A 25,830-nucleotide genomic window follows, 5' to 3' on the forward strand; every position below is an offset into this window, starting at 1 on the left:
TAGCTAGATAAATTCCATACCCTTGAATTACAGAAAAATTGAAATTTACTCTATTTATTAAATGGCCTCTTCTCTAATTTTCTATAAATAATTTTTAATCGTAAAATTCTCATTCATGTGGTTCTTTTACTTCGTGTATGGCTTGAATATATATTAGTAATGAGTCAATAGACGTAATTAATGACTTCATATCGGTGGACTACTATAACAAAATGTTTTGCATCAAGCTTCTTGGAAAAGTAACTTTTACTTCCACCGCGACATTGTTGGCTCGTGGCCTTAAACGTAGACAAATATAACCAGGTTTAAACAGCTGATGATCTAATATAATCTGTTAGATGGGGATCCAGAGTAAGAGTTAATAGAAATTACTTACTACTGCGAATACATACGTATATTAATGGCAAGTTGGATGATTTTTGTTTATCGTTCCTAGGTTCTGTTTTTATCGAACGAAAGATGACCTGCTGATGAACCAAATAAGCGAGCGAGAATGGACGAAGTATCTCTTCTTGTCTCGCAAAGAATGGAATCGTTGCAGGTAACGAAATCCGTGAATATAATATATTAAATAAATTACCTCTATTCTGCGTAAAAAAATCGCCAATTTCGTAAGCAACTTTTCTCCGCCCCATTGATGAAACTTAAGTTGTACTAGAAGACAATATATGCTGCAGTTAATGTTTAAACCCAGAAATTGAGGCCTAAAAATGTTTCCGATACCAACTACGAGTTTGTTTAAAGGTTTTTTGTTTCAGAATTATTTGGCCTAAGATATTTTTACTTAGTCGGCTCATTAACGTTCCATTGAACGTGAAAGCAATATAAAAGCATTGGATTAAAAAGCTGGTCAACTCGCAGACAATTTATGAGTTAATTATTGATATAATATGGTTTTGTTCTCTGTGTGTTGTTGACTGCTCTCTCACTGTTCTCGGCAATTATTAATAATATTCGTTTCTGATGATTTTAGAGGGTGTAATTACATATGTAACAAGTTTTGTGTACCTTCAGTCCTACCTTTTTTCTGAAGCGTGTGAAATTTTAAAACCCGTCGATGTTATCACGTTTTTTGAAATTTCCATAAATTCACTCCTTTCAGCCTTGTTTCGCCCTTGTAAATAATGGAATATCCATGAAATAATTCACTTGACATTATTTCCTGACGCGGTCTGTGTTCTTGGTTGAATTCGTCGAGTGCATAAAATGCAAATTCCTAATACGTAGTTTTGGGGTTTTTTGAATTTTACATAGAATACAATCTTCATGAGGTGGTGTTGCGTTATCCTCTGAAGACCTGTAGAATAGTCCTGGGAGGCACATTGATGGTAGTTAATGTTAGGGGCACTAATTCCAGTTAGATCTAAGATTAGGGATAGAAGATAGACTATGTAGTCAGTGTCCCTGTGAGGCAGATGGATTTAATCTCAATTGGTATCAATTAAAGTGAAAATGTCTTTTTTAAATCACCATTGGGGGTGGTAACTGGTCACCGTTTCAATTATTTTTTCTTATGGAACACTATGGATGGAATCAATAGAAGAATGAATTCAGGAAAATATGGATCTTTGGCCAATGGGATAGAATTCAATGCAACAATTTCAGAGTGTAAAAATCATTCGATTGACTGGGATCCTATCCCAGTCAGGGCGAATGATTTTTGCACTCTGAAATTGTTGCATTGAATTGCACATTAGCGAATGACTTGGTTAAAAGTTACTGTTGTGGCATCTCCCGCAGTTTCTCTAGCATTTGGCAATGGGATAGGTGTTTAATTCCTAGTGGGTAAGGCAGAGCCTGTACAGTAGTCATGAAATATAATCCATGCTCGGATAAAGCAACAGTAGCAGAAAAGGAGCCATCGAGGAAGAACTGAAAATTTGTTGACCCATTAGGGTGATGGTGTAGATAAGTGAGAGAGGTGACGGATGCTCTGAAGTAAACACCTTAAATGATTAGTTATAGACTTGCTATTGAGTAGAGTGTTATATGATTCCAAAACATGGCAAATGAAAAAAGTGGATGAAGTTCAATTCAAGGTTTCCAAATTATGATTTTGGAAAAGGCTGGAGAAAACAAGTTGAGCATCAGGGAAGGCAAACGAAGAGGTGTAAGACATGACTCAAGGGATATTGAAGGATGTAATAAATGGGTTACTTGTCGGCAGGGGAGAAGAAAGTAATAGGCATTTCAAAATTTTTGTGATGCCAGGTCCTGAAGAAGGAAGTATCGTTAAATAAAAGGTTTGTGTGTTGCTTGGAAGTGCTTTAGAAATCCATGACAAAGTGTAATTGTGTTTAGGGGCAATTTGAAACCCACCTTTAATTGTTAGACCTACCATGGCTTTATTACCCATCTTGCTTTATATGAGCTAAAATGCACGGGCCAAACTTTTTAGCCCCTTTCCTGAATACCTGAATTTCCTGAATAATTACCTGTCCCAATTTTCTATCTTCTGCTGTTTCACTGTTTAATTCCTTTCTTATCTACTGCCTCATATTCTAATACTTTCATTCACTTTGTCCTCCCCAGTTGATCAAAAGCAGTCTTATAATCCATGAAGGTAGCAAATAAATCTTGATGATATCTATTCAATCCTTGCTATTAATTTTTCATTAGTGTTGTTAATCACATGCACCCCCCCCTCAAAAACCCAGCTTGTTATTTAAATCTATTTTGGTTGCCAGGCCATGCTCATCAATTCTCTGTTTTGGATAGTGTAATGTTTTTTTACAATTTTTCTGGTGGCTTGCTTACCCCTGGTATCCTGAGAGGCCCCAAATTCCAAAGTCTGACCCTATGGATATTTTCAATAGCAGATGGCTTTCAACAATCATGGAGGGGGGTGGAGTTTCTGTGGCTTGGCCTAGCAAAGTATCAAGGGTAACTACGGTCTCTCTTTAACATCACTTTTTAACTTGAGAATGAAGCCTTTATGTGAGAAATTTTAGGATTTGAAAAGAGGCTCTTGAGAGGGAAGTATAAAGTGACTTTTGTCGGAGTAAAAGCTTGGAAGGGCAAAAGATAGAGAGGAGAGCAGGGTATGCGGCGGCCAGCAGTTAAAAGGAATATGGAAGAGGTCCAACTAAAGATGAAGGTTATCTTTCTCTGATTAACATGTGGGTTGGGAAGAAAATTTGAATTTGATGTTTTATTTGTGTGGATGTATAGTTGCTACCCCCCAAGTTCTCAGAAGTCCCCCCTGTGCTTATGTCAATGGTACATGTACTAACTTTTCCTTGTGTAAAATTAAAAATATTATCCCACGTTACTTTTATTTGAATGATGTTTTTTTTCAGGTTGGAGACTTAGTAAAGTCTTCTGATCAAATTCCTCAGATAAAAATACTAAAGCAAGACACTTGACTATTATTTTCTAAAACCCCTGAGTGATCCTCCAGGGATACTATCTATTCCAACAGTATTGATCACCTTCACTTTCTTTTTTCTGTCTCATTGTCTATTAATTGTCTAGGAATTGTCTAAGTAAGGAAACTTGCACCTCTTACTTGATCCAGGGTGCAACATAATCTACTGTCATGTATCTGGTACAAATCTTCATCCTCAACCATCTTTCTACCATTAGTGGATTCACTTTGAATTCATTTTACTCCCTCAATTAGGTGAGATAATTTTTATGGCGATTCAAATATATATTAAAACATCACCCATTTCCCATCCCATGCATCCTCAAAACAGAAAATACTTCATGCGGAGACCAAATTATGCATCTGATGGGTAGAAGAAATAAATCATTGAGGTATTAACAAATTGACCATGACCCCAACTTCAGGAAATTATTCTACAAAAAAGATTGTGAAAGGTAACTACTGTGGAGTACTTCTCTGTTCTCATAAGGTTTCATTGTATGTAAACACTTGTGCTACTGGATTAGAAGTAAATGCACATCAGGCTGACTGGGTGCTTTTTTATTGCTGTGTCTGTAGTTTCCTAATAACACTTAATCACAAGCCTGAAATAAATCTTTTGATTCAGGAATTACTTGGGACAATAGACAGCAGAGCTATGAATCAGATTTACCAAGACCTAAAAGATTGAAATGTATTCAGAATACAGTTTCTGTAAGATTATGTAAATTTAATACCATGAGGAAAATTTCTGTTGTGATTAACTTAAATAATCTTAGCTTGATTCACCGTGAACCAGTTTCACTGTGGTAACCTTGAGCATTTATGGAGAACACTCTTCGTGTTGTGGAGTATACCCTAGGATACCTCTTAGGTTGGAATTTTGTAATTATTTTTGGTAATTAATGAAATCTGGTACCTTTGCAAGAAATATATAATTCAAATAAGTTTAAATGATAAAATAATCAACTTGATTGTTGGCTTTATAGGTTAGGTTAGTGTTCTCATATTGCTTGTAAAATTTAGGCTAACGAGGTGGGGCGGAAGATCCTTTCCTTGTGCCCCCTGCAGTTTCCCAAGAACACCAAGTGCAGAGGAATCTCACCCAGGAAGCAAGCTCATGATCCTTTGGTGGTCTGCATAAGCATTCTATCCAATGGGCCACCCTGCCCAAACAAAATACATGACTAGAGGTCACTCTATATTTTACACTCTCAGCTCAGGAAAGCATTATCCAGTGTTGACCCAGACCTTTGAAATGGCTCCAGAATTTGCAATTAAATTTGCATGATGATACTCCAATTTCCCATCTGCACCTCAGCTGCATCCTGGACGATGTTACTATTCAGACAATTGCTATTCAGGTTATAACTACTTGATCACAGAAAAAATGGCAAACCATGAAATATTACATACAAAGTCCCTACAGTGTTTGTTTTAATGGACAATGTCAAAATCAGTGATTTTTTTATGACCGTCTGAATTCATTTCTTTTCTCATCCAGGTAGAAGAAATTTAGATAGCATAATACCATATAGCTACCAGGGTTTTATATACCTTCATTAAGTTCTCAATTCATGTATGTATCCTTGCACCACTGTTGGTGGCAAGAGAAGAATTCATCAAGGGATATTTCAGTGGCCTTCTCTTTTCCTTCAGTGAGCACTCACATGAAGTATTTGCTAACATTTGTGTGCCTATTTCACTGGGTGAGAAAGAGCATGGATTGAAATATCCCAGATGGGCTTAATCTATGACCTGATGGCCATAAATATTTAGGCCAGCATGGGAGGGGGGAGGGGAGGTGCATAAATTAACTGCTCCCTCTCCTCCTGGTCACTTTTCTTCCTTAACCACCCCCCTTTCTGCATCTCCCTCCCTTCAAACTCTTGAAATCTAGATGTTGCATTAACCCTTCTACTTTTGAGATGTATGATCAACCAATCAAGCTTTTATTGGTGTTTAACAAGCATTTCCTAGCTCTTTATAACACATAAGGTACACTGAAGAACCACAACCAAACATAGAAATACCAATAGAAGATCTAATAAGAGCCCTAGGGCTAAAATATATAAAAAATGCCAGTACGCTGGACAGGAGCCCCATACCTAAACAAGATGGATATGTATCATCAATTCAGGCCTGTAGGTATAGACATCTTGTCAGAATTAATGCCCCATTTAATCACACTTAAAAATTTACTTGCTGTACTGGTCATGGGTGTTCAAAAAACTTGAAGTTAAGCATTTCTTGCCATATATTGGCATAGTAGTATCTTCTTCTTTTAACATCTGTCTTTAGAAAATAGGTTATTTGCATATTTTATTGAAATCTCCAGTTTCCTTTAAAAGTTGACTTGGTCTTAGTAATAGATGACTATGAAAGTGATCTTACTGCCTCTTAGTGAAGTAGTCATGCAAGCTGAGCATGATGTTGGTTTTCGGATATCTTTTAACCATCATCAACTCAAGTGGATGAATGATGCACTTTTTATAGATCCGTGCATTGTCATCACTGGATGCAACTTGCGTCCTGCTGCGCGGTCACCTGCAGAATGGCATTGCGTGGGTGAATGGGGCATGGGAGAGCGAGAGGGCGCAGGCAGTCAGGGAGACTGCACTGCGTCTGCATGCCTGGTCCCTGGCTGTCTACCTGAACATGAAGGAGTCCATTTCACAGGTCCACTACGAGGAGGTGCTGCAGAGGATGAGACACATTTGGCTCACTGAAGGTGAGCTTGATTGAGGGCTCTGCTCTACTATTGGGTGCTGTGCTCAAGTATGTATGAATGGGCAAGAGTTGATTTCCGGGTGAAACATGATACTGCCAATAATAATCATTGTTCCTCAGTTTAGAAACTCCACAATATTAAAGAATTTTTATTTTGAATGTTCATATCTCATCAATGTTTTAATCTGTCATCTCAAATTATTTATCTTCTACAAAATAAAAGTTACAGCAGGTGAGGGAAAATTCTTGTCAAAGCCACTTATTAATTGTGCACATATGCATCTGAAAGAATCATAGCATTTTTGGAAATTTTTAATGTATAATGAATTAACTGAAGGAGCTTTTTTGTAAAAACTGAGTGCATTCTTACTAATTGAAAAAAATGCAATGATTAGGATATGCAGTTTTTTTTATTAAATCAGCATGGTACTGTAGTATTTAGTGGAAAATGTGTGATATATGATACCTGCTCATTTATCACTTAATGAAATCAAAATATGTTTATCGATAAAATTAAAATGCCTTTCTGATTTCACCCAGTATTTTTTTATAATTGGCCTTGTTAAAAGAAAGTGTAATTTGCAAGGTGCATTACACATTTTCTCGGCTTCATTTGTTCTCAGTTTCATTTTGCTTGGAATCTATACCAAATCAGGGCAGAAGGAGAGGGAGGAGTATTAAACTGGAAAGGAGAGGTATTAGTGTCCCTCCCTGCCTGTGAATTGTGGTGTGCATTGGGAAGTAGGGAAACAAGTCTTTTCATCAGGGTTCCCCTCTCTTCTCATCACTATTAGTTGACCTCACAGTTTGGTGTGAGGCTAGGATTATTTCTCATCAATAATGAGATCATGGTGCATGCCTTTCTAAGTTGGTTTGAAGCATTTGAGCCACTAGGTGGGCTTCCATTCCAGATTTTTTGTAAATTGATGTGCTCATTTGTCAATTTTACATTATCCAATTTGGCAGATCCCCTCGCTATACACTGCTTTATCCTATACTGTAGCAACCAGAGATAATTATGAACATTATTTCTAAACAATCTAAAATTGAAGTTCACTAGTGTCAAGAAAACTAGGTACCAACTGCTAGAAGTAAATGACAATATACCTCACACTCATTATGAGGGAGTGTATGAATGAGAATGTTCAGATGTTTAAAACTATTTAAGCCAGACAGGAATATGACAATTGCTTCTAAGGGCTTTCTTACAAAAATCTCTTTTGTGTCAGGCTTCCGCTTATTATTAAGCCATTGGCCAGATGAAACAAGATGAGTGAGGATATGCATTGTCAAAAGGCTACCATGGTGAAAGTTGGTGCAGGAATTTCAGTGTACAAATCATTCACTTTGACTGGGACTGCAACCCCTGGATTCCTCGATTTCCACTGGGTTGCTTAAATCAGTTTAGCTACAAAAGCATCCTCTTATTACACAATTTCTGGGAAATCGAGGGGGCTCCATATTGGAGTCCCACTGAAGGTGAATGATTGTAGCCCTGAAATTTCTGCATTTGAATGATCTTCAGCCGATGACTCGATTAAAGTAACTGTCTTGCCATCTCCTGCATTTTTTTAGCATGAAAATTAGTATTTATATTTAGGCTTCACTGAGCATCATCAAACCATAGAACTCAGGTCTAACTAATGAGAAAAAGCATACATTTTCTATACATTTTTAAATTGCTTTATGTTGCCTAATTAGTAATTTCATAAATATGTTCTAGTTTGTTGAAAGAAGATACTTTGCTTTTCCAGTTTTCCTGTTGAGTATTTTAATTGCAAACTAGGTTTCGTTACAGCGTAATCATACCTGAAGATGCTCCACCGTAATGAAACCTAGGTCATAATAAAAATACTCTATTTGGAAAAGCAAAATGTCTTCTTTCGTCATGAAGGATTTCCACTATCTCATGATGGTGGTAATCCTTCAGGTATCTCCTTCAGGGCAATGCAGCATATCCAGGGTGCGGCAGCATAACTTCCTTTTTTCAAGTGAAATTGCATAGGAACAAAGGCAGTTATGTTGCCGCACCCTGTACTATTCATCTTCTCCAAGTCAGGTCTGATGTGTGAGTCATATCAAGAGTATTTTAAGATACTCTGACCAGGCAGAAGGAGTGGTGTGTGAAATCTTCTATGATGGTTGCAGTTGGAGGGCCTCGCCTTCAGTGGTGCTGCCTTGGTGCTATTTCTGGTTGCTTCCTTGGACTCAGCCTGGGAATGACAATTGGACGAAAGCGACTCGCAATTGGGCACCTTCGCCTCCCTGGCATGCGAGCAATCGTCTGCAGAGACTGTCACGGGATCGATGTACGTAAGCAAAGGTTTTTCCATTCAGGTTTCAAGCATTTACGTAGTTTTGAGTTCCAATTGGTAGATCGTGCTTGAAACCAGATTCAATCAATTCATCTCTGAAATCTGTGGACTGAACAAAACGCATTACTCTTGGTTCATTCATGTACCATATATGCCTGATCACAAGTAGGGTGATTCCTTTCATTAAGCTTATGGTGGAATTTCTTTATTTTGAATGGATTGTTGAATCAAAAAAATGATATAGCTTCATTTCGTTTAGGTGGGCACTAGAACTCTCCAACAGCATATAAATCTTTGAGTTCACAATGACTACGAAAAATCCTTAAATGAGAAAAATAAGTTAAACCTATAAATGCACATACACTTACCTAAAGCCTTCTGATGGGACGTGGAGTCTTGTCAGCCATGCTTCTGGCTAAAAACAATGTTTTAAGGTGCATTAATGGTAGTGATGGGGTCGTGGGCATTATCCCTTAGAGCCACTCTCAAAGACTTAAGAAGCCAACACCGATGACAATAAAGAAGTACTCTCAGAGAGCTGCCTATGTAACCACCCTCCCTGGAAGTCTTGTGTATCTGTTTGCGCTAACCTGCTGCCCACTTTTAGATATGTGGTGCAAGACCATCTTTTCTCCTGCCAAACTGAAATGTAGGTACTTGTATGATTGGATTCTAGGACACTGGAGCACTTAACAAGAATTGGAAATTCACGGAAAAATTACATCAGCGTAATGCCAAGGTTTTCAACGACATATTAACCCTAAGGTATTCTCTAGAGCAGTTGTGTCACTGTGGAAAGTGATATAAAGGCAAATAACTGATGGGCATATGGCTGAGGGAGACGTGGCACATTATTTCTACTTTTGTGATCAAATGTTGTGCGTTCGAAATAAATTCGTATTGGTTGGATAATTTATTTCTTGGGTCTCACTTCCCATTATGTTTCGACCCCCCAGTGTAATAATTTGTAAACTTTGAACATAGGTTTTCAAAGCATTGTCATTGGTATCAATAACTATCAAGTGCTCTACTTAAGAGTCATTCAGAAATGTCTGTGTCCGAATATAGATTCAGTAATGCCAGATGATATGGAGACTACCAAAAGTTATCAGTAGTAGAAATAATTGGGTGTTATAATTATTTCTTACAGTTTTGCATTAAATCTATATGATATTAATTTTTCCAGAAGGTAGACTTTAGGTTCCTGCATGCAAAATGTATAAATCAAATACATTGAGTCTATCAAAGAACCCTGTAACACTCACTTTTAGTCTCTATTCATGTGAAGCTTCCATATATTTAGCATCATGCCCAACCTTACATCATCATCAAATGCACCCCTCACACTATGCAGCTTTGTTGTGTGGATTTTGTTTTGTGACTTCACTCTCTTCAGAATTATGAGTAGGCCCTGCATTGTTCCCTCTTCATGAGAAGCAAAAATGCACCATGTATTCTAGCTGGTGAAGTGTGTATGCAACGGAGAGAGACAATGGAGGGAAATGCATGACCCCTTCCCTCCTGCCCCAGGGACTGCTCTTTGCACTCTTGCATCTTTTATATCACCCTCTGCTCCCAGGGCGTGACCATGGCCGAGGACATCCCCTGCCCAACAATCTCAGGGCCTGACCAGATCATTGTGCAAGTGAGGTGTGCATCCGTTGACCCAGCTGACATCAGGGTGTGTTGTGGCTACGGGCGGGTGCTGCGCAGACACCTTGGCAAATATGATCCAGTAAGTGCTCTCCTCTGTCCCTTCTGTTCTCCTCATAGCATGTTCATTCCTGGGGCAAGTGCAGGGTGCATGTGCACCTGCTCATCATTGAACCTTTGATTCCAAATGGAAGACCCACGGAAGTGTGTTACATCACTAACTTGCTTGTAGAATGAAATATTTATGAATTCTGAAATATGTATTGGAATTGATGTGAACTGATTGTTTATGATATCATTAATATTAATTTTATTTTATTATTTTTCAACAAGGGATAAATGTGCATAGTGGAAGAAAGAGTGAGTAACACTCAATAGTGCCAATTTTCTGTGAACATGGATGAAAAATTCTGTTTGATTTACAACTTAAAAAAATGTCACCGTGATCAAAAATCAAATATAATAGTAGGATGTTCATTGTCCACTGACCATACATATCATATAGGTATAGGAGTCGTCAAATGCACGGAAAAGTATTAAATACAGGTATATTTTGACACTATGAAAATGCTTAAAAGAGAGCATATGCATTGAAGTAAGTAATAAAAACACAATGCAATATAAACTGCATGTAATTCGAAATTTCATTGAATGAATAATAACATTTCATTAGAAGGAGCTTCCTGAGTTTCAATTTGGAATTAAATAATCTATCACCTGTTGTCAATAATAATAATAATATAATATATTTCTTTGTCCAGCAGACAGTGTATAGTATTTTCCAGCTTCAGAAAATTTTTTAGAATTCTTTTGTAGGTAGGCTAACACCTTTTTATGATTACTGGGATATCGATAGTGTTTCTGGGACGCTACAGTGATGAGCATTCAACTGTTTTTACATTGGAATATTTCCCTGGGTTTTTGTAAAAATTGAAAAAGTTTCATTCATTCTGTTTTCAATAAGTTTGGCTTCAGTTATAATTGTACCAGAACTATCATGGACATCAGGAATTGAGCTATATACCGGTTTGCTAATTGACTTGTTTATTATATTCCATGCTTCTTTGGTTTTATTATTGGCAATGAGTAGCTTATGGTCATTGTACAATCTCTTTTTTTGCCCGATAATTTTGAGATAATCTGACCTCAAATCAGGGGTATTTGAAAATTTACATAATCTAGCTTTTTCCTTGATTTTTCTTGAGAGGGCAATGATGTCATTGGACAGCCAAGGCCTCCTCCTCCTTCTATACTTCAAATGATTTTCTTTCCCTCTGACTGCTGGAATAACTCAATCAAATGAATAACAGAATTTCAAGTAAAAATAGTTGAAGCTAGATTCAAAAGAGTTGGCTGAGTAGACTTCTGCCCAATTCTCTTTTTTCAATGCATTGATGAAACTTTCAATATAACTCCCAGGATAAAGCTTTTTGTAAATAAACCTGTCTGGTTGATTGATGGTTAGTGTGGATCTGTCCAGGGTTAGTGTATGTGCCAAAACATAATGGCCGGGCAGTCCTGAATCAGGTACATATGAAGTACATTTTGAAGGATTGTAATTTGTAATTTCAAGTACATTGTCAGTTTGCATTTTGGATGTGTGTATAACTCTAGTAGGCTCTGAAATGAGCGTTTTCAGGTCATACAAAGCAAAAAAATCGCACAGCTCTGATTTGGACTGAGTCTAAAAGAAAATCACCAGTTAGAATAATAGTTCTCTCTGGAGGATACAATAATTTCAATTATTGATTCAGCTTTTCTGTAAAACATTTGATATCACTAGAGGGAGAGCAATATATCCCAAGTAAAACAATTTCACGATTATCACATTTCCAGTTACAAGCTACACATTCTATGCATAATTCATTACTATAGGGTACCTTTATCTCGTGTACATCCAAAGCCATGTTGTCATTAACGAAAATAGTGAAACCAGCATTTTTACACTTTGTTTGTGAAAAACTAAATGCATAGTTAAAATCACATATTTTAATAGAACTTATATCTCCGTTACTCATATAATGCTCAAATAAGCATAGAAAGTTAGGTACATTTAAAAAAAATAACTCACCATTAATACTTGAGTGATGGCTATTGACTCCTACAACATATCTGGAAGTATTAATTTAATCTGTATCACATTCCTAATTTTATAAATTAAAATTAAAACACTTGTGTTAAGTAATTACATGAAGAAAGAATAGTGAAAATTACATGCCATTGTTTAAGTGCCGCATTGAAAGTTGTTTTAGACGTTTGATATTAGGTTAAAAGTGATGGTCCTAATACACTTTATGGTGAGGCTGGAAGAATGAAAGCAGGCACAGACTTGGAGTTCTCCCCTTTCACCTTAAGGCCGAACATGGTTTGCAAAATCGTTCTTTTCATGTTCATGGAGGTAGTATTATTAATGATGGAGAATGGAGTGTAAGATACATGTACGTACAGGTATATTTGGCAATTTTATGTTGTGGGAATTCACATAGATTAGGTTAATAGGGAATGTTATAATATGTCAAATTGTGTTTGAGTGAGCTGTCATTGCCTCCCTCTCTTTCCCGGCTGGTGCTCTAGACCATCTCAGGCTCTGAGTTCCCACTGGTGCTGGGTCGAGATGGGGCAGGTGTGGTGCTGGAAGTGGGTGATGGGGTGAGAGGTTTCCTGCCTGGGGACGAGGTGTGGTTTGCCATCCCACCATGGGTCCCCGGAGGTGGTTCCATGTCACAGCTAATCATGCTCCGAGGTAAGCTTTTCCCTCTCCCTCTGGAGAAATACTAAGTGACCCCCTCTACAAGCACGTGTGTTGGCTGAATTGCACATCGTGTGATTATATATACAAAGACATTACCAAAAAGAAGGGTAATGGAAGTTTCAGGAACAATAAATTGTGTGTGAAACAACGTTTGAATGTAAATGATCATACAAGAATAATGCATCATGGAAGGAATTATTGAAATAAATTTATTCCATCTATTCATTGCAAAATGTTGAGAATAAATCTATCTATCAAATGTATGATTCTCTAATTGAAGATAAATTCAAGCTAGTGCATTCGAATAGAATAACCTGCAAAATTTGCAATTTTCATCACTTAGAATACAATGAGTTGTCTCTAATTGATATGTTATGCGCTTTTTAAATCATACCTGGCATACTTAAATAGTTTCAGAGGCTCATTTGGTGATGTGGTACATTTCCATGGGCGATGTTTCATTCATTGTGCACATTTAAAAAAAATGTATCATGCCAGACCATAGGTAGTCCTTGGGTCATGGTTGGCCAGGTCTTATTTAAAGAGTGTTATGTGTTCCTGAATAATGAAGGAGAGTACAAGGGCATGGCCACCTTCCTCAAGAAGGAGACCAAAATTGATAGAACTTCTGTACAAAAAATTATAGTTAGTTGTATGTCCGTAGTTATAGTTCAAGAATGAGTAGTGATTTTGCTCTCATGTTATGGTCATCCCTGCTATGCAGTGATAAAGAAAGTATGTTTTTTGGAGTCTTAGTATCTTGTGTTGATGAATGAACATTGTCAGTAATTCTGTGCTAGCACTGTAAGATACATTGATCATAAATTGCTTTCTCTTAAATACACTCTTTCTCCAACCCTGGGGCTCAGGACTGAAGGGTGGTGATGATAAGGGATCGGCGGCCTCTGCGACGGGCAAGTGGGGCACCGTAGTGGCGCATAAGCCCAGGGGCGTTGGGTTTGAAGGTGCTTCAACTGTGCCGTTTGCTGCATGCCTCGCGTGGGAGGCAGCCACGGTGGGAGCCAAACTGGGACCAGAGAACACTGACAAGAAGAGGTCTGTTGGCTTAAAAGAGAAAAGTATCCAACGCATGCACTTTTATAATTCATTAAGCAAGAGAAAAAAAGAATCACTTCCCAGTACTTAGTCAAATATCCGATGCGTCGGTGAACACCAAGGTCCCAGGGTGTCCTGTGTGGACATTTATGCATGAAAAAATTCCTCATGACCTGGTCATGTAAATATTTTCATTTCAGTTAATGGTCATTATTTGTAAGGTGATTCTGCTTAAAATATTACACAACTCATTAAAGTTACCATAGAAAAATACTCTGTGGTTGAAAAGACAAAATCATCATGAATCATTAAACCATAGGTATATACATCTCAATAATACCAGTTAGACTGAATGCAAGTGTAGAAATTCTTTTCATTTTGAGAATATTCAAAACCTCCTGCATGATGTCAATCACAAAAAAAAGGTGACATTTTTGTTGAAAATTTTCCTATCTGGCCAGTTAAAATCAGATAAGTGATGCAGTGCCTAATCTTACATCATATATTGGACTGTTTTGAAAGTCTTTATGGGTCATGCTTCTCATTTTCTGATAAATTTATTATGTCATTAATTATTGGAGGCAATGTAACTTTCTTTTTTTACTGTAATTTATGCTTGAATCAATTATTACGTCAAACAGTTTAGGTTGAAAAATGCACTTTAACTGGAACTCAATCCATGTTGTGTTTAAACAGATAAGTGTGGTACCCTGCGAGGGGCATCCACAAGGACCCTTGTGTTGGAGCACATTAAGATGATAACTTTTACTTGGGCAATACAATGGATTATTTCATTAGATTGACTATTGAGTTGTGCCTCAGTCATGCATTCTACAATAATTCTCTGCTAATATCCCACCTTGTTCCCTAGTCAAAGGAATTTGAGGTGAAAGGATTAATCTAAGGCATTTTTTGAGAGATGATGGAAAATTGAGTTATCTGAATTTGTTTACCAAAGAGGCTAGTGGTTATAAAACTAATCTTAGAGTATGAAAGGTTCGAGGCCTCGAGGAGGCAGAAAAGTTGAGAATCACCTTTCCTTTCTCTATGACTCCGGCATAACTTTAGCAATCGAATAAAGAAAAAAATTAGTAATTATGAGGCAATTATTTGGAGTACCAGTTTCTCACATTTGTGGGAAACTGGTACTCCAAAAATTTAAATATGTTTTGTATATACCAACAGTTCATGACCATAAACAAAAAAATTGTAAACATTGGTATGTAGGTAATCATGAGTATCAGCAGTTGAAATGCAAAGATTTTAATTTTTTGCCATAGTAGCCTAATTAATGTCTTGGCATAGTACATAACTCATGATTTGGGTGCAGGGTGTCTATGCCTGGGTACCCTCAGCACACCATGTTATCTGGATGCCCTCAGAGTAGTACAGTAAGGCTCCAAAGGCACAACTCAAGGAACCCTATAAGGTTCTGCAGTACTCTTTCGCTATTTCTTTTCCCTTTTTTGGTTCTTTGGTTTTTGTGGAAAGGATCTTTTAGAGTGGTGGGAGATTGTTTGATGGGTATTATGCCTGTTTGGTAGTCTGCAGGTTGACTCTTTATCTTGGACTCAGGGCATTGTCTAAACTCTGCTGTCATGACCCTGAAAAAGCTGATGGAAAGCCAAATATCAATAGATGTAGTAATCCTCTTAGTATCCAGGGCTGATGCATCAGAATTAGCTCTCCAGTCTTAAGAGTGCCATGGGTCACAAAATGCATCAGGTGTTCCCTAGACAGTAGCTAAGTCAGAATAATCTATTTGTGGATTCTTAAATACAGGGTAGTCATAGCTTTTTTTATTTGCCTAATTTATTTTGAAAAAATCAATTTTATGTTATATTGTTAGCTTAATATGTCATGTACATATAGTAAAAGGTTACTAGGAACAACCTGGCACCATGAAACCTGTGACTTCAGCATGGTCATCTTCTGTTAGAATTGCACGGAGGGAAGAGGTCGCAATCTTGTGATTGAGAACAGAGCAATGTGCCCTTATACACTCTTTAACTCTTCACTGAAGAGAAAAGTCCACCTCTCTTTGAAAAATGACTGTTGGCAGCCTAACGGCCAACAGCCATTGGCGCATATGATGGGGTAATCATACAATTTGACCATCTTGAAAAAAAATTCATGCTCATCTAATATCTTCACCTACATTACATTGCTGAATTCCAGTCATTTGCTGAATAATCAAGAGTTAACATCAGGAAATCGGTAATTTTTTTCAACTCAATGCAATCAAATCCAGAAGAAGAATTGCAACTTGCGGTTAGTTTAGGTATAAAAATGGATATTAAATTTTATTTTGACCATATCCTTGTTTAGCCATGCCAATTCATTTGGTAAGAAAGTATATTTAATGTCAGGGCAAGGGAAAGAGCTAAAGCGATGCTCCTACTCTCTTTGTCTGCTTTGTGGCTTTCAGCTTCTTGGCATCCTCTGCTGCGGATATGCATCTCAGTCAATTTTCCTAAGAACCATTGGTATTTGTTTTTTTATGAGTGCCATGTTGTAATGTTTATCCATCCTTGAAGGATGGATTTTTTGCAGCTTATTCTCACAAAAGTTCATTGGTATGTGGGTGTGATCTGGCAGGGTATTGGTGCATGGGGGAACTACAGGTGTCGGCATCCTGTTGATCCAGCTGCTTTCGGCATGGGGTGCACATGTAACAACGGTGGTAGGGCCCCACGGTGCTCACCTGGCCCGCCGTCTTCTCCCGCAAGAAAATGTTCTGCTCTACAATGAAGAGGAGGGGTCGGGGGATGAGGCGGCCCATGGGGACTACACCTCACGGCTGCGTTGGAGTGAAAAGTAAGGAATGCTTCATTAGATGTAGCCCACCATGCCACAATCAACCCTTTCACTGTGGGTCCTATATTCTTTTTCACTTGCAGTCTGCTTTAATGTCATAGTGCTTGGAAGAGAGTGACAAATTTAGTTCAGGCCTTCAAAAAAATATTCTTTTACCCTATGAAGATCAACTTAAATCTCCCCAAGTTATTCATGTTGATTTTTGTTTGGTGCTGCCTCAGTGAAAATTTGATTCCATTAGAGTAAATCTATTGTAATTAATGTAATTTATAGTATTTTCAAAAGAATTTACATATCCTGAATGTATGTCATTCTTTTCAAGTCCACATTGAACTACATATAAAACAATGCTGTGAGAATCTCGCATTTATTTTTCTGTATCTTAAGTGAATGTAAAATCTCACTGCCGTATGGATATGAAAAGTTGATTAGTATTGTGTTTTTCCAGGTTTTGTTTATAAAGGTAAGTTTTTGGATTTATATCATGTCTTTTGGCTGAGGAAAATTTGTTTTTTTTTTTCAAATGTATTGGTGATTAAGGTATAAGGTGATTATTTAAAACATAATAACTTGTGAAGTTATCCGCCAGCATGGTAATCTAAGCTGTGATAAATAATGTTTTTGGTTAACTATTAGGAGTGTTTTTTTTAATCAGCTAAAAGAGCACCAAAACTGTTTGACTGTTAAACAGCCAAATTTAGCATATTATCTAATTTTTATATTAGTCTTTTTCCCTAAAGCAAGGTTGAAAGATAGTAAAAACAGAACATCAAGCAGAAGGTAAAAATTCTGAAAGAGTTGAGGTAAATATAAGAAAATTGCTGTGAAGTTGTATGTTCATATTTTAGATCCAAGGATATTTGAGTATGTATTCAGTTTTCAAGCAAGAACTAGGAGCATTGCTTTTCACATTGTATTGATGTATCCTCAGACCTGGAAAGTGGGGAGTACTTAATATACCTTTGTAATATCTTCAATCCTTATAGATGTGTAATAGTGATAATGGCAATATAAAATTAACACATCTTTGTTGTTCCCTGGCGACCCTCAATGGCTTGAGATCCTTCAGTGCTGGTTGCTCATTGTTGATGGCAAAGAATGCCAAATGCTAAACTAATGGCATTCATATTTTGCCATTTTATTTTGTTCATAATTTAGAACACATATGCACAGATTAACTATATACATTCACATATTCATGTGCCTGTGTATAGTTAATCTGTTAATAAATGACTAATCCTGGCTTCATATAGCTGCCTATAATGTACACAGGTACTCTTGTCACACAGTTAATTGTAAATTATACTTTTTCCAAGCATGGCATTAAATATTTAGCTCTAACAACCTCTATGAACTTGATTACTTGATTCAGTGAATTTTTAAATAACAGATATGTTCATGATTATTGGTTCATTCATTCATTCGATGCATTTGGAAAAATATGGTTAACTACAGAAATTGTAAAAATTACTGTTATACTGAAAGAAAAAAAGCTTTATTTTGCAAACACAATTCCCCTGAAGCTAATTCTAATTTCCTTTTTACCCAAAAATGTAGAATGCTATCATTAAGGAATCCAAAATACTTTTAAAAGAGAACATTTTTAAATGCTGCTCCAAATAAAGCATATTAAACAGGGTAATTAATCAACAAACCTGATAGAATATGACCTTGTAGAAATGTTATTATCTTCTTTGAGGAGGGGGAGAACCTTATTTCTAATCACCAGATTGATTCATTCATTCATGATATCGTTTACTTATCTTGGGGCAGAACCTGTACTCCATGGCTGATATTCAGAGCCAAAGGCCAATTATTATTTGTATAGACATATTGAAAACTATCAGAGAGATAGGAGTGTTGAAGATTTGATTCTGTGCTATTAATACCATTTTGCTGAAGTTTATTTAAGATTCATTGAATGAAAGACACAGTTAAATGCCTTATAAATATTGCATGCAGTTAATCAAATGGATGATTTATCTTCTAAAGCATTTAGTATTATATCAACAAAATGCCTAGTAGCAGAAGAGGTAGATTGACCTTCACAATCATAATTGTGTAGATGTAAACAAATTATTATTTTGGAAAAGGTCATAAAATTGTGTCTTGATTACTAGATGAAATATCTTACAAAATTTGAATGATAGAAACTGGTCAATAACTGGAAGATAAACATCTGTCACCTTTAAATGGATAGGCATAGTGTTTGTTATTTTTATAGCTCGAGGGAAAATACCCAACTGAAAAGAAGAAATGAAAATTACGGAAAGGGGTTCCTCAAGAGAATTAGCAAGATCTATAATGAATGTAGGGGATAATCCATAAATTTCAGGGCATTTGAAATTTTTAATTTTTTTATCAACATTTTCATATGTAATCTTTATTTGAAGTCAGAAGTAATGAAGGCTGATGTACAAATCATGTATTTCCACAAATATTTCATCGGACATGAGGCCTCGTATATATTCCCAGTTAATATGATGATTCATTTGAAGGACAAGATATGCATGTTATTTGGAAGCAGACGTATTGGTGTCCAGAAGAGAAAATAGCATTAGTCTACCTAGTTGTGGAGGAATATCTAGAATAGTTTTTGGTGCATTTTATTTCAATGAAAACTCTAATGGTCCTCTCTTTAACTTCTCATTTATGGAAATTTCTTGGATGTTAGTGAATTTTTGTATTTTTCCCAGGTTCGATGTAGTCTTCAATGCTGTTGGACCAATCCTCTCTGAGGCTTGTTTAAACTCCTGTCGAGAGGCAGATCCTGTGCAGGGTATCCCCGCAGGAATCGTGGTGACTGCATACTCGAGGCCAATTGCATCAGATACCCGAGGCCTCATTGTTGGAGCACTGTGCTCGGTGTGGACGTATATGCGCTCTTTGATCCTCGTGAGTATCCCTATCTACTTTGTGGAGTGTCCCTTTGCCCCTCTCTCCATTGTGTGTGCAAATGCATCCATGGTTTGCGTAGCTACAGCGTAGTATTGGAGAAAATAACCCAGTCCGGAAAGAAAAGCATCAAATGTCCCAAGTTTTGACGTAATGAATGAGGACTATTCAATAAAGAGTGTTGAAACATTTTGAATCGCATTATTTAATGTGAAAAAATTTAATTTTATGTTATATTAGTGGCTAAGTATTCAATGTAAGTATCGTACAAGTTTCATTAGTTTGACTCCTATTTTGTATCAGTGGTAGTCGTTGCAGGTTCAAACATTTTCAGTTTTCCTGTGCCTGCTCCTGATGATGAAAAATGCTTTCCATGAATCTTCACATTACAGGATAAAGTAATGTGGGCTTAGGTCTGGATGAGAGGGAGGATTTAGGAATGCATTTGACGTTGATTCTTACAAGGTAATCATGAATTTGAAGTGGGTTTCATGAAACCCACCATGCACAAACATGGCTCATGTGCAGTTTTTCTTTTACTGACTTACAGGTGGCACCCGATGAAATGTTCAATATTTCTGATTGTGCTCCTAATGACTGATTTGATGGTCATCTCTCACAGTGACAGCCTTGGGTGTTAATGTTTACTTCCTTAAGAGCAGTGACTGGAGCTCCAGATCCGCTTTTCTTTTAAATTATTTTCTCCCCTCTTTGAACATTTTAAACCATGCAATAATTTCAGAGTGTAAAAATCATTCTCCTTGACCGGGATTCGAATCTGGATCCCTCAATGTCTGGCCAAGTGCTTTAGCCAGTTAAGCTATCGAGGTGTCCTCTTAAACTCTGAAATTTGACATTGAGGGATCTGGGTTTGAATCCCGGTAAAGGCGAATGATTTTTTCTCTCTGAAATAGTTGCATTGAAATGCATAGTAGCGGATGACTCTGTTAAAAGTCACTGTTGCGGCATCTCCTGCAGTTTCTGTGGAATTTAAAACTATCTTCTCTCTCTGCTCCAGGAAGAACTATCTCTCCACAAGCCTCACGTAGTGCTACAGACGTCTTGGCTGGCAATTTGTTCTGGCCAGAGTAAAATTTCAACGCTGCATATTGCTCCCATCATTGCTGTAGGTGACTTTGATAGGTTTCAACATGCAACTGTTCTTGCTGATGTAATACTGAAATCAAATCAATTGAAATTGTACCACAAATATATTATACCCGAAGGTAGCAATTTGACAAAATTAAATATTTTTTTACACATTATGGGATAAGAATTTTATGTTCACATGATATTTACAGTTTGCAAATGATGGGAGCTGCTGTAGTATCAGCACTAGCTCTGAAGACAACGGTAGATATCAAAGGCATCAGTTTTTGCAGTTTCACTTGTATGCCATCAAGGGCAATATCAGAGTAGTGCACTACATTGATCGAATAGGAAATCACTCCCGTGATAGCTGTATTCCCCTGGTTGTCTGGTTAGCTATTGCTTGATCCCCTGCAAGTCCAACTCACTTAATGCCCTTTCAACCCATGTTATTCACAACTGAAGCTCTTCCTATGCCACCCTAATAATTTCCCCAGCATATATTTAAAAAAGAATTGGCAATTATGGACAACCTTGGCCTACTCCCCTTCCTATCATTTTTCATTATAAATTTCAGGACTACATGAGTAATCAAACTTTTGGTCTTGTAATCCTTGTATACTGTTGTTTAAATGTCCTTGGGATGGGTGTCAAATCATCCCAAAGAAATATTCTATTCACATTCTTTTCTAATAAATTATTCTTGCCCACTGTATCAGGAAAACCAAAAAGAAATATGTAGACTCAGCTGTTTAAATGCTTCGGCGTTACCCTCACTCATGATCTCTCCTGGGTGAAATACATGTGGGGAATATGTGGACAAGCTAACAAAAAATTAGGATTAATTAGAAGAGTGCTGGGTAAATTTGATGAAAAGGTAAAAGAGAAATGTTATCTTTGCTGGTTAGGTCTCATTTAAAATATGCTGCTAGTATATGGGATCCTCACGAAGTTAGATTGATTGCTGAATTGGATCGCATGCAGCTTAGAGGAGCTAGATTTGTAAAACCTTGTTATGACAAACTGAATAGCTTATCCATCATATTGGAGGATATAGATTGAGAATCACTCATGAAGCAAAGGTTAAATTACAGATGGAAGTACATGCATAAATTGGAAGAGGAGAAAAATTATTCGGGTCAAAATTAGTCTGGTTTCAGCCCCTGCCACACACCCTAGCAGTGGCTTGAGGGCACTAAAAAATATAAAATAAAAAAATATACTTAGTGTTGGGTGTTTATTTCCCTACCTGCCCCATCCATCTTGTGTGCACGCATGCGCAGAGCCCCCTGGACCTGGATGGGTGCAGTGTGGGGTGGATGGATGCCGCCGTGGCGCAGGAAGCCCTTGTTCAATTTGGACGCCTCATCGAGAGTGGCCGCGTGATCCCTGTGGTGGGCAAGGTGTTCCCAGTTGGCGATGCCGAGCTGGCGCTCCAGCACGCAGACACCACTGACCCCCTTGGCAAGACAGTCGTCCGATTCAGGTGAGTCCTCCCATCATCCCACTCCCCATCCCCTCTATCCAACGGTTGAAAAAATACTTTAAATTTATAAATTTTTGACTGTTGTTATAGTTCACACACTCATTGGTATGTAGTGTACATATTTTTATTTTTTCAGTCACAGAAAGATGGACAATCACATTGTCGCTTTACATTAATAAAACACTTTTGTAATTTGTGAATGTAATTGTGTATAATTTTAAATGTTTAAAAGTCTGGGTTAAAGAATAAAAACAAAAATCCTATGGAGACAATTAGAAAATGAAATCATCAGCAAACATGACACAAGGTGCAGCTTGAATCATTAAGAATTCTAGTTATACTTTGAAATCAAGGAGAGAGTCAATTAAGATTGAGTTATTAATTTAAGCAATCATTATCTATGTTGATAAGTAATTACTGTGTGATCTGGGATGAGAACCCCTGGAGACTAGGTCACTCATTTCTAGATGAAACTTGTCTCAAGGGTTTCAGCCATGGGATTTTACTACTGCACAGTTGATGACCTAGGAGGAAAGACACTGAAGCATATGTCTTCCCTCAGCTGACTTCTGCCCCGCCTTCTATTCAGATGTGAGGTCCTAGCAATTCTTGCAGCATGTCATAACGGTGGTTTGCGGAATCTTTTGCAGGTGTACCATTTATTTGTAGGAAATATGAAAATTAACTCATATTGTGAGATTTTAGGCTAAATTAAACCAATGCTTACCTTCCCATTTGCACAAATTTAGCCCTTGTTTTCCTAGAGGGAAATCTGAATTTTGAATAAAATGAAACATTGCAACAGTAGTATCTTTTGCACCTTTTCCCACATAAATTCTATGTTATTCGGCTCTACTTTATGGAAATTTGTGATGGATGGTGAAAAATAAAATCTTTGTAAGTTCCACTGACATGATGATGTTGGCTGTTCAAAGAAGCTGGTCATTCTTAACAATATGCAGTGGAACTTTCAAAGTTTTTAATTTTTTCAATTCTTTTCCCAGATGCTTGCTGCTTGTATCACTTTTAGGTGATTGATACACAGAATTAAGAGCCTTTATATAATTTCAACACCTAATAATTTTTTTTTCAATACCTCATTCGGTTAATTTCTTTCGACATAAAGAGAACATGATAGGAATACAACCTAGTATGCTGTTACTTTTCCAAATGAACTCATGCCTTGTTCTAATTATGGGAACTTTTAATTTATTAAGCTATTTGTTTTTCTGTTGTGTATGAGCGCTTGTCAGTCTAGTTGTTTGCCCATCCATAGATGCTCATTTTCTCTTGTGAATGTGTCCAAGTTTGTTGATTAGATCACCTCATTCTTGAGACTTGGTCTGGAACATTGGCTGGAGAATTGGATTGCTATTTATTCCTCTCTGCATGTTGCTCTCTGACAACTTTCTCATTTAGATCTCCCAACTATTATTTTCATATGATTAATTGGAATGGAATATTGTGACGTCGTAATACCAATTAATTTGGCACTAGGAATCAGGTCACTTCAGACTTTGGGAAGTTTAAATAAAATAGAGAAGGAGAGTAAAGAATGGGCTTTAATAGTTAAGTAGTGCAAATATTTGCATGTTATGTTACAGTGTTAATTATATTGTCTAAGTATAAAATATTATAAAATTTGAATACAGATTTTAATGATCAGTGCCTGCGCACATTGCGTTTATTCCAAATAGTCGTGTAAAAATGGGTCTGAATTACTGGATATTTAGTTCATTACACGTATTACATTGGCTTTGCTCATCCATTTCATTAAGTTCATTGAATATATTACTTTAGATGTACGATATTACATATATTACATTGGTTACATTACATTGCATGCATTTCATTACATTGCATTACAGCTGTTGGTCGCCTCCCCTAAATACTACTACTACTATTGCATTGCATTACATTATGTGCATTACATTACATGCATTACATTACGTAAATTACATTTATTAAGTTCATTTTGATTTTAAAAGTAACTTTCTTTCTTTTTCTCTATTTTGTTCTATCCCCATGATAAATGAGCCCTAAATGTGGAAATCAAGTGAGATTCCTCAGTTGGGCAGCAGTGTGTGTCTCAAAGTGTATTTTATTTAAATTTTGCATGAATAACCGTACTGGATGTCGATTTTAAAGTTTCAGTGGTATAACCTCTGAGCAGCAACTTGATATAGCTTCAGAAACAGTTTTATGGTGATATTAGTATCAGTATTTTTCTATTTAATAACATACCATATCACTTAACAAAACATATTTTATTTTGATTGAATTAATATTTTATTTTTTTGAGCTGTCTGACAGAAAATATTTTAATATGTACTAACTTGCATAAATGTGAGAACTTTGTTAATTTTTGATTTGATGAGCCAGTCTCCCAGCTACTATTCATTACTGTGGATTAATCTTGTAGCTTTGTTCATTTTATTGTTCAGAAGAGGGTCTTTGGTAGTTTCTAGCAATGATCAAAGGTGAAGGGAAGTCAATATTTCCCGATGTGGTTAATGACCTCCTAAAAGCGGTGTATCTATCTTCTCTTGAGATGTTAAGACCTTCAATTGATGTCCCATGTGAATGCATGGAGCCTAGATCTGTCAAGAGCCTATTTCATTTATTTGTACCCATATCCTTCAGGGCATGACTTGGAAGGAAATGAATTGCTTTTATAGCCAAAGTCAACAAAATGCTTGAATATCTCAATAGTTTCAGCCTCAACTTTGTGGAAGTTCATTTTAATAAATGAAAAAGAAACACTTGGATTGGAACAAAGTGTTTCTTTTTCATTTATTAAAATGCTTGAATACATTTTATCTTTCATGAGTTAATTCCAGAATATGTAAGGCATGGAACCAGAAGTGCTACTCATCCAAGAAATTTAAAATAGAATAATTTTGTAATCAGTTGATATCTCTTATCCAATTCCAAAAAAATTATATTTTTTTAAAATTTACTCTGTGTGATGCTGGTGTTTTCCATAGTTCACTTTTTCCTTTGCTTTGGAATCTCTTTCTAGTTTTCAAATGCATTTTTGCAACATTTTATTTATCTTCAGTTGCTAAGGCAGTAATGTACATGATGTGGCTCTTTAAGTTACCTCAGTATTTATTTCACTGCCACTAACTTTTGATTGCAAATATCTCATTCTCATCTCCAGGGTCATTTCATGTGAAATCGCCCGCCTGCTGTGGTATCCTATATTTAATTTTCTTGCAAATTAGAATATTAAAAGCACCATACATATTTTAATGCATAATTTTTTTAAATTTCTTCCATTAACACACCCTAGGTGGATCATTTAATGCTTGTGTGTATGCATGTATACTGGAGTAAAGGTTTGGTTAATGACTAAGCACCCTAAATGCTGCAGAAATAAAATACTTCAGTAACTTAAAGCGTATGTGTTATGCAGCAATTTTGAATGTCACAGTTTATCAATTGTGTGCATCCAGGCGGCTCATGTTTTGGAAGGAAACGTGATAGCTTGTTAAATAAACATTCTATTCCACTAATTAAAGATTGTTTACAACTAATTTGTTGGTGTTATTTCATCATCTCAGGTGAATAATAGACAAGTGTCAGCTTATGTACAGTTTTTTGAAGTAAGGGGGAATGTTATTTATTTAGAAAAATGGTCCACGTACAGCAATGTTGCCAATTTATC

The 25,830-nt window shown here is 36.7% G+C and overlaps 1 protein-coding gene across 4 annotated transcripts in view; it reads left to right on the forward strand.

Moving 5' to 3' along the window:
- Window positions 1-82: 82 nt before the first annotated feature.
- The window catches only part of LOC139693498 (reticulon-4-interacting protein 1 homolog, mitochondrial-like), a 51,768-nt gene continuing 26,020 nt past the window's right edge, over window positions 83-25,830 (forward strand). Inside the window, exons 1-10 of one of the 4 annotated variants that reach the window (XM_071591680.1) lie at window positions 83-351; window positions 437-541; window positions 5,864-6,098; window positions 8,246-8,406; window positions 9,992-10,147; window positions 12,640-12,808; window positions 13,687-13,873; window positions 16,472-16,690; window positions 19,387-19,585; window positions 21,958-22,160. In XM_071591680.1, coding sequence (XP_071447781.1) covers window positions 494-541; window positions 5,864-6,098; window positions 8,246-8,406; window positions 9,992-10,147; window positions 12,640-12,808; window positions 13,687-13,873; window positions 16,472-16,690; window positions 19,387-19,585; window positions 21,958-22,160 — 1,577 coding nt within the window. In that variant the 5' untranslated portion in view covers window positions 83-351; window positions 437-493. The remainder of the gene's footprint in view (window positions 352-436; window positions 542-5,863; window positions 6,099-8,245; window positions 8,407-9,991; window positions 10,148-12,639; window positions 12,809-13,686; window positions 13,874-16,471; window positions 16,691-19,386; window positions 19,586-21,957; window positions 22,161-25,830) is intronic. The other 3 variants (XM_071591681.1, XR_011702055.1, XM_071591682.1) reach the window with 3 other exon arrangements.

This window comes from Hetaerina americana, unplaced genomic scaffold, assembly GCF_022747635.1.
Source record: "Hetaerina americana unplaced genomic scaffold, ioHetAmer1.1.p SCAF_5, whole genome shotgun sequence".
NCBI lineage: Eukaryota > Metazoa > Arthropoda > Insecta > Odonata > Calopterygidae > Hetaerina > Hetaerina americana.